This window comes from Triticum dicoccoides, chromosome 4B (assembly GCF_002162155.2).
Source record: "Triticum dicoccoides isolate Atlit2015 ecotype Zavitan chromosome 4B, WEW_v2.0, whole genome shotgun sequence".
In the NCBI taxonomy this organism is placed as follows: domain Eukaryota; kingdom Viridiplantae; phylum Streptophyta; class Magnoliopsida; order Poales; family Poaceae; genus Triticum; species Triticum dicoccoides.
Window position 1 is genome coordinate 30,000,247 of NC_041387.1, and position 9,819 is coordinate 30,010,065.

Below are 9,819 nucleotides of genomic sequence, written 5' to 3' on the forward strand. Positions count from 1 at the left end.
ATTCTCAGCCCACGGATCATACCAGACCCTAGCCAGGTTTCCACTTTCGATTTTAACTTTTCTTCCTGCCATATAAGAATCCTTGACCTTCATAATTGCTTTCCAGCAGGGAGAGTCCGAAAAGCGGCTCCGAGTGGTAGCCACTGTTTTGTTCCTGAAGTATCTAGCTCTTACAATACGCTGCCATAGCCCATCACTTGTTTCTAACTTCCACCACCACTTAACAAGTAGGGCAATATTTTGTTTATGAAGATCTTTAATCCCTAATCCCCCAATCCTTTTCGATCGACATATCCTCGTCCACTTAACCATATGGTATCCATGTTTCTTATTTTTCCTCCTCCAAAAAAAACGTCTGTGATGTTTATCCAGCTTCTCAATAAAGGTCTTATTAAAAAGGAACATTGACATGAGGAAAGAGGGAATTCCATCCAAACTGGACCCTAGCAACGTTAGTCTAGCTCTAGAAGATGCTGCATATGCTACCCAGGCATCAAGTTTTTTGATCATTTTTCCGGATTATTTATGCTAAGCAAAGCGCCGATCGGGAGCGTGTGCCTACGGTTTATATACTGATTTTAATAGGGCTGAAGGTGCTAAATTTAGCAATCTACGCCGGGACGATTTTGATGCGAGCGACATAGATGGCGGTGAGCGACGCACCACCCTAGATAGAAGAGACCTAAATAAACTAGCAGTAGCCGCAGCTGCCGGTGCAACGCATATGCATCGGTCGGTCGGTCGATGGCCGCAGGGAGAGACCAATAATGCCGGTGCGGGTGCGACGGACCACAGGCTGGCGCCTGGTCCACGTCCACTGCCGCTGCCTCCACTTCCACACCCTACTGCTACTACTACTAATCCGGCCCATGCAGGGCGGACACGTATCGGCCATGTAACCGCCTCCCCGCGCGCGCCGTGTAAAGCGCCCCGTACGTGGAGCCGCTCCGTGCGCCGCCCCGCCCGCCCATGTGACGTGACGCAGCGGCGGATGCGGATAGGATGCAGGCTGGCTGGCTATGCCGCCATGGGGGAGAAGAGGAGGGGAGAGAATCCGCGCTACGTACGCCACATGCGCCGTAGGCCGTTGGGACGGGTGCCGTCATCCACGTTCGTCCGTCCCGATGCCGGCCACGGCGTCGCGAACCATTTCGTTTCGCGGCTGGCTGGCGCGGCGGCACGCCACGTGAGGCCGGCCGGCCGCCGCGGTGACCGCGACGGGGACGTGAGCGGGAGCGCGGGTGGCGCGGCTTTGCCGCGGCGCTTTTCCTGCTTTGCCCTCTGCTGCGTGTGGGCGGGACGGGGACCCCGGATGTCAGGGCCTCGTGCGTGCCCCCTGCCCCCCGTGCCTCCGTACGGCCGGCCCGGGGGAGGTAGGCCTACTCCCTCCGTGGGGGTCTTCCGCCTGGCATGGGAGCCGCTACGTGCACTGCGCTGCTTGCACGGTTGCGCCTTGGCCGCTCGTTTAATTAAGTCGATGCGAAAAAGTTGCCGCTACGAACAAACTCATATCTGCGCCCGTACACTACGCTAAGCAGCCGATTGATGACTACGATTACAAACTACAACATGGAACAGCATCTCTTAAGAAACAAGTCCATCTTCAACGCGGATCTCGCTTCTAAAGGCGCTTATCCGATCCGGAAGTAGCTGACGCTCAAACGAATATAAAATATGTCTAGATACAAACGTTTAAGTGTCAACTAATTCTGAACGAAGGAAGAGAAAATAAACTGTTTCAACGCTAGACGCTATTTATAGAAAACTGGCTTCTGCGCTACTTGTCTTATCTTGCGTGGTGAAGAAAAGCCCAAGCACCCGGTTCCTCTTCTTGACTCGACGCTGCTCCCGGCGCCAGGATTCGACGGCCTAACTGCTTGTCGACCAGGAAATTGATCGGGCGCCCTTGGCCAGTGCCCCGCATTGGACATGCTTTTTATTTTTATTTTGCGTAAAAACTTCCAGTCCATTCATCAACGGTTAAGGTAGTATAAAAAAATAGAAGTAAAAAAATCACATCTAGGTCCGTGGATAACGTAGCGAGGAACACAAACATTGAAGCGAGTCGAAGGCGCGTCGCTGTCATGGCTCCTCCCTCGCCGGAGCATCCTTCTAAACCCCCGCCACTCTTCTTCGACGGGCGTCGGTAGTCCACTTCGCACCCCGAACCATCAATCTCTAGCTACCCTACATCTTGCCGCATTGGCCCTGACTATGGGCCGCTCCTGACTTGACCTTGTATCTTCGCCTTATCTCTATATGATGTGGGAATTACACGTTGTATTCCTCAGATGCAAACGCATGTATATACGATGTACAAGAGGTGGACCACGACCTCGACTATACAAGGAACTAGGAGGTGGGTCCAATACACGGATATGCACAACACACATACTCAACACCCCTCCCCCCCACCCCCCCCACCCCCCGCTCAGTCGAAGCGGCACCGTGCTGACGCAAAGACTGGACCGGAACTTCTCAAACTACGCCGTAGGCAAGCCCTTGGTCATGATATCTGCAAATTGTTGGGAAATAGGGACGTGTGAAACATGAATATGGCCAAGGGCCACCTGTTCCCGAACAAAATGAATATCCAGCTCAATATGCTTGGTATGTCGATGATGCACCGGATTAGCGGAGAGGTAGGCTGGCGATGCGATCGATCGGCGCGATGCAGCGCGCTAGCGAGTTGGCTGGCGGGCGTGCGAGCGGCGGACTGGCGATGCAGCGCGCTAGCAAGTTGGAGGTTGCGAGGCGAGCAAGCGGCGGGCTAGTGAGCGGGCGAGGGAGGGACGAGCGGCGGCTAGCGCGGGAGACGCGCTGGCAGCGGCGGCGGCAGCGACGGCGACGGAAGACTAGGGTTAGAACCGGAAAACTTATACCATGTGTGATGTGGGAAATACACGTTGTATTCCTCAGGTGCAAACACACGTATATATGAAAAGGTGGACCACGATCTCAACTATACAAGGAACTAGAAGGTGGGTCCAATATACAGATATGCACAACACATATACTCAACAACCTCCCTTTCTTCTCCGAGAACAAATGACTTACAACGACTCTAAGGCCACTTACCAATAGCAAACGTGTCCAAGAAAAATGCATCAACTTATTTATTTCCTTTGTTGTTTGTAGCCGAATTCGAACTGCACATACGTATGAAGATGACCTCAAGGTCCACCGATTTGGTCCATTGATTATATATAGGGCTAATTCCTCCAAAAGGAGGATCGGCTCGCATCACCAAAGTATCCAACGTACTCAGTCACTCAAGCGGATATGCATGAGCCGGCACGACTTGGTCGCGCCGCGCGTACCACACGAGCGGGCGGGTGGGCGTCGCGATTACCCGGTCCGTGCGCTCGTACAGTCACGCACAGGGCGCACCACCGATCTCGAACTATTTTCACTACCCCCTCCACACTTCTTCTGTTGTGGCTGTACGACGGAAATTATCGGCGCGGGCGGTGCACCGTGGACCGATCGGGGGCCCCACCGGTGCAGCAGCTCTGGTCCACGAAGACCCGTGGTATCCCCGCGGTGACCCCCACAGGAAGAAGCACATGGCGCTGCCTCCGCGATAAGGTTTGCTAGGCCTCGTGAACCTACCAGGATCGGCTGCACGAATCGTGAGGCCTGCGTCGGATCCGCCCGCGGCGACCGTCCGTGGCCCACGGCAGCTCAGCCGTCTCTGAAAGAAAGTCTGGTGGCCCACGGCAACTGTAGTACGCGCGCGGGGTGGAAAATGATAATGCGCGCCAGAAGAATAAATAAACAGAAATAAGGTTTTTTCTAGCAAGGATAAACAAAAATAAAGTGGGAGTCGGGGTCCAATCCGGTATAGCCCATCCCTGCTCCGTTTTCTGCACCGCCGGGTCCAGTGTGCCGACCTGTGGCTTTTGACAAATGTGTACAGCAAACACACTGACGATCTGCTTAGATCGATCAGTATTAGTGGAGAAGATAAGACAATTATATATGCCATAGTAGTAGTTGTCATATTTAGCTATATATTTTCATTGTTAATTTTAATCATCCCACATATCTAGGAGCATGCAAGCATTAATAGTTATATTTAACACCAAGAGATAGCGTGCCATTTTTAATGACATGTGTGGCATAAGTACATGATCTAAAAGACTTGAGTGGATGATAATTTTTCCTCCAAATAGAATACATTTGTGAGAGGAAAAACGTAAGAGCTCCGATTACATTGATCAATGATATGCATGTGAAAGCAGTCTCCAACAGATTGGAATGACATAGCGCGTATATAACAAGGTATGATCAATGACAAAATAATAGCCATTCTCCAAGATGAATCACATAGCTAACGCGACGAGGAGCATCCCACGGTCATTACCATTTACCCACCGCCAGCTCAAGTGGGTCCTCATGTTTTTTGCTTTCTCTTCTTTGCTTGTTGGATCTAGAGCTTCTTTTGTATTGACTTGAGTTATGAGTGGATATTGATGGTGAACATTGCTGACATGAGATTACCTCTTGTGATTCCCACCGGTTCCCCCCTTATGTTCATCGTGCTCTTACTCGAATCCACCTCCAATCATGAAGATCGGCCGCCCTATGGCTTGCCCTGTATCAGAACCGTGTGTCGCATTAGCTATGTATACGTGTCACGTGAGGCAAAATCACGCAAGTACTTGAAATGTTGGTTGTTATATTTGATCATCGATAGACAAGTTAGGGCATGTTTGATTCACATGATTCTAGAAAACACACATGAAACAAAAAGATTGCAAAGCTATGCCCATTTGAATCATGCATGGTTTTTGGTTCGGCTGCATCGCACGAAAAAATACGGATCCTTTTCCAGGAGTTTTCGAGTGGACGCTAGAATTAATTCCTACGGAATGAATATCCTTGGTAAATATTCGTGCTGGATTCAATCCTACAAACTAAACGACCAGCACGGAAAAGAATCCCAAGTCTTGGAATCCATTTTGCCATAAGCCACAGGGAGGGCCACACGGCCGCAGCGCACGGAGAGGGAGAGGGAGAGGGAGTCTGACGCAGCAGAGAGCCCCATCACCCGCAGCGTTTTTTTTTTTCTAATTTGCGGGGATTTCTGGGGTGGTGGGCTCAGGATTTGTAACTGGATGGCGAAGTTTGTCTGGTGATAAAGACGCGCGCGACGAATCCGTCCATCGATCCAACGCTGTGCGCGTGTTGGCCCGGGCCCCGCCCGCCAGCGACCCACCACTGTGCCCCGCCCAGATGCCTTCCCCCCCTCCCATCCATCGCCCGATGCCGTCTACAACTACTACGCTGCCGCTCCCTCGCTGCTCTGCTCGCTCTCCTCCCTCCCCACCCCAACCATCTCCGTCTCCTCCTCCTTCCTCCTCTCCCCCGACCCTGGATCCAAATCCCGGCCCGCCCCAGAGCCGGAATCGAGGCAAGCAAAAGCTTGAGATAGATAGAGAGGCGAGGTAGGGAGGCGAGAGGCGAGATCATGAAGCGCGAGTACCAGGACGCCGGAGGGAGCGGCGGTGGCGGGGGAGGCATGGGCTCGTCCGAGGACAAGATGATGGTGTCGGGGTCGGCGGCGGCGGGGGAGGGGGAGGAGGTGGACGAGCTGCTGGCGGCGCTCGGGTACAAGGTGCGGGCGTCCGACATGGCGGACGTGGCGCAGAAGCTGGAGCAGCTGGAGATGGCCATGGGGATGGGCGGCGTGGGCGCCGGCGCCGCGCCCGACGACAGCTTCGCCACCCACCTCGCCACGGACACCGTGCACTACAACCCCACCGACCTCTCCTCCTGGGTCGAGAGCATGCTGTCGGAGCTCAACGCGCCGCCGCCGCCCCTCCCGCCCGCCCCGCAGCTCAACGCCTCCACCTCCTCCACCGTCACCGGCGGCGGGTACTTCGATCTCCCGCCCTCCGTCGACTCCTCCTGCAGCACCTACGCGCTGCGGCCGATCCCGTCCCCGGCCGTCGCGCCGGCCGACCTCTCCGCCGACTCCGTCGCGCGGGATCCCAAGCGGATGCGCACTGGCGGCAGCAGCACCTCGTCGTCATCCTCATCGTCCTCTCTCGGCGGTGGCGGCGCCAGGAGCTCTGTGGTGGAGGCTGCCCCGCCGGTGGCCGCCGCGGCCGGTGCGCCCGCGCTGCCGGTCGTCGTGGTCGACACGCAGGAGGCCGGGATTCGGCTGGTGCACGCGCTGCTGGCGTGCGCGGAGGCCGTGCAGCAGGAGAACTTCTCTGCCGCGGAGGCGCTGGTGAAGCAGATACCCTTGCTGGCCGCGTCCCAGGGCGGCGCCATGCGCAAGGTCGCCGCCTACTTCGGCGAGGCCCTCGCCCGCCGCGTCTTCCGCTTCCGCCCGCAGCCGGACAGCTCCCTCCTCGACGCCGCCTTCGCCGACCTCCTCCACGCGCACTTCTACGAGTCCTGCCCCTACCTCAAGTTCGCCCACTTCACCGCCAACCAGGCCATCCTGGAGGCGTTCGCCGGCTGCCGCCGCGTGCACGTCGTCGACTTCGGCATCAAGCAGGGGATGCAGTGGCCCGCCCTTCTCCAGGCCCTGGCGCTCCGTCCCGGCGGCCCTCCCTCGTTCCGCCTCACCGGCGTCGGCCCCCCGCAGCCGGACGAGACCGACGCCTTGCAGCAGGTGGGCTGGAAGCTCGCCCAGTTCGCGCACACCATCCGCGTCGACTTCCAGTACCGCGGCCTCGTCGCCGCCACGCTCGCGGACCTGGAGCCGTTCATGCTGCAGCCGGAGGGCGAGGAGGACCCGAACGAGGAGCCCGAGGTAATCGCCGTCAACTCGGTCTTCGAGATGCACCGGCTGCTCGCGCAGCCCGGCGCCCTGGAGAAGGTCCTGGGCACCGTGCGCGCCGTGCGGCCGAGGATCGTCACCGTGGTGGAGCAGGAGGCGAACCACAACTCCGGCACATTCCTGGACCGCTTCACCGAGTCCCTGCACTACTACTCCACCATGTTCGATTCTCTGGAGGGCGGCAGCTCCGGCGGCCCATCCGAAGTCTCATCTGGGGCGGCTGCTGCTCCTGCCGCCGCCGGCACGGACCAGGTCATGTCCGAGGTGTACCTCGGCCGGCAGATCTGCAACGTGGTGGCCTGCGAGGGGGCGGAGCGCACAGAGCGGCACGAGACCCTGGGGCAGTGGCGGAACCGCCTCGGCAACGCCGGGTTCGAGACCGTCCACCTGGGCTCCAATGCCTACAAGCAGGCGAGCACGCTGCTGGCGCTCTTCGCCGGCGGCGACGGGTACAAGGTGGAGGAGAAGGAGGGCTGCCTGACGCTGGGGTGGCACACGCGCCCGCTGATCGCCACCTCCGCATGGCGCCTGGCCGCGCCGTGACCGCGAGTTTTGAACGCTGTAAGTACACATCGTGAGCATGGAGGACGACACAACCCCGGCGGCCGCCCCGGCTCTCCGGCGCACGCACGCACGCACGCTCTTGAAGAAGAAGAAGAAGCTAAATGTCATGTCAGTGAACGCTGAATTGCAGCGGCCGGCCACGATCGACCGTCCGGCGTGAAGAGACGGACGACGACGAACTCCGAGCCGACCATCCCACCGGCATGTAGTAATGTAATCCCTTCTTCGTCCCCAGTTCTCCACCGCCTCCATGATCACCCGTAAAACTCCCAAGCCCTATTACTACTACTACTACTACTACTACTACTATCATGTTTAAATGTCTATTATTGCTATGTGTAATTCCTCCAATCGCTCATATCAAAATAAGCGCGGGCCGGACTTTGTTAGCTGCTCAAATGAGAATGAAAATGAATTTTGTACGCAACGCACGTCCGAAACTGAGCCGAGCTCTGTTCTGTTCTTGATGTTCATGGTGTCTTTGGTGATCAACTTAGGCTTCCTTTGCCGTGTTTGAGGGCTTGCCGAAGGAAGTTTCCCGATCTAGGAGTTGCTGCAAATGATGCGGCGTGTTGGAAAGATCTCGTGTAGTTTCCCCCTGCGGTGTGTGGTCACCCCGCCGCTGGCTGTTTCCTGATCTAAAAATGAACCTGCACGTTAGTTGGAGAGGGGGGCGCATCAGCATCAGCATCACCACCGATCGGTCAAGGCTTCGGCCCTGCTGCCGTAGCAATCAGTTGATCAAAACCGAATACTGTTTCTGCACAACAGCTTGCCGTCTGAGGGCATTACAATGGTGGCATCTGGATACATATGCCCCATGACAAAAGGTAATTTGAGGCACCTACATTTATTTTTTCTTCCCAATGCAAGCTATCATTAGTGAGTCTCATTAAGAAATAGAAAATAAAAATTTTAGTACACATGCATCTCTACTTTTCACTTCAATTTTTTTCAGCTTTTGTCACCGGACTTCAAGCACCCGCCTTCTGGAGAGGATCCCGCTTTCCTATCCGAATCTACTTTACGTCATATCCGATCCTACGTGGCATGTGAGGCATCATCTTGAGGCTATGCATTGTACATGTCCTAAGTGCCGCACAGCCGTAGCAATCAGCTCGATGATCAAAGCATGTTATAACCCGAGCGCATACGCATTACCGGCGGCGCTGATCGTCGTCGGGGAGCAGTAACTTTGGCGGGATGGGATTGGCGCAGAGGCGGGCGGAGCAGTAACTTTTGCGGGATGGGATTGGCGCAGAGGCGGGCGGAGCAGTGGAAACCTGAGAGGCCACTGCTGGCTGGCGTGGCGCATTGCCACTTCTGTTGGTGATTTCTGCCTCTGCACAGTGACCAGCGTGGCCGGCCGGCCTATCGAAACTCACCGCGCCGCGCGGTAAAATGTTCGTCCGTTGGGCGGGGGCGTGGGGCTGGGCTGCAGCACAGAGAACACTTAACCCGCGTGCATCATCACCGCCAGCCAGCCGGCCAGCCGCGGCGTCCGTGGTGTACCCACGGGAGCTTCTGACAGCAGTAAAAAAAACACAAGGCGGTGTGTGGATGGGCCGTGGAGATCTGGCGTGCGTGGCCGCAAATCTCCCCCGCCGGTGACGTCGGGCCTGCGAGCTTTTTATTTAACCTGGCCTGCCCGAGGCGAGGCCCGGCGGCCAATGGGAGGCCGCGGTAGAAGTTTGGGCGGGGGGAAAGGAAAGGGAAGGAGGTGGGCGGCAGCAACAGCTGTCCAATCGGGATCAGGTGGGCGTGTCAGGGAGATGATGGTGGTGGGGCCCGGCCGTCGGCCTCTGCCCCTCCCTGTCGATCCCAGTCAGAGACACACACCGCTAGCTAGCTGTGGCTACTAGCAGCTCTGGGCCTCTGACTCACCTCCTGCTCGGCCCGGGGACAGCCCGGCCCCACCGCCGATAAAGAAAACGGAAAAAGGAGAGGGGAAATAGTTCTAGCGTGGGTGGGGGCCCCAACCCCAGCTCCGCCGATCCGGCGCCGGGGGGTCAATTCGCGCGTGTGTGACCCCGACGGGCGCGATGATGCCGCCCCCGTGCCGTGCCCGCGCACGCCTCGCCGCTCCCCGGTCGCCGGGTCAGCTCCGTCGCGCGCCGCGGCGGCGACGTGTAGCCCGCCCCTGCTCGCCCCACATGCACACGGACCACGCCGGTGACCTGACCCATCCAACCGAACCCGATCCTATCCTCGCGTCGCGGCCATGCCGAGGGATGGGCGGTTTTGTTATCCCGCGGCGCGCCACGAGGCCGGTCCTATCCGACGGCCGGCGCACCGGCGCATGGAATTGTTGCGCTGGGCGCGGCGGGGGGACGTGTGAGCGTGTCCGTGCATGGGTACGCGTGGGATTCCGTGCGATTCCGCTGGCCATTGGCCACGCAGCTGCAAGGGAAGGGTGGTGGTGGTTGGGTGGGAGGATCGATTCGGTGGATGTGACCCGG

General features: G+C 57.5%; 1 protein-coding gene across 1 annotated transcript; it reads left to right on the forward strand.

Annotated features, from left to right (window-relative positions):
- The first annotated feature begins 5,274 nt into the window (after positions 1 to 5,274).
- Positions 5,275 to 7,800, forward strand: LOC119294785 (DELLA protein RHT-1-like). The gene has a single exon (XM_037573050.1). It carries the CDS (start codon positions 5,474 to 5,476, stop codon positions 7,337 to 7,339), a length of 1,866 nt encoding a protein of 621 aa, XP_037428947.1. The 5' UTR covers positions 5,275 to 5,473; the 3' UTR covers positions 7,340 to 7,800.
- The last annotated feature ends 2,019 nt before the right edge of the window (positions 7,801 to 9,819 follow it).

What these genes read in the sequence shown, in the direction of transcription:
- LOC119294785 (XM_037573050.1), top strand. Translation starts at nt 5,474, where the DNA reads ATGAAGCGCGAGTACCAGGACGCCGGAGGGAGCGGCGGTGGCGGGGGA.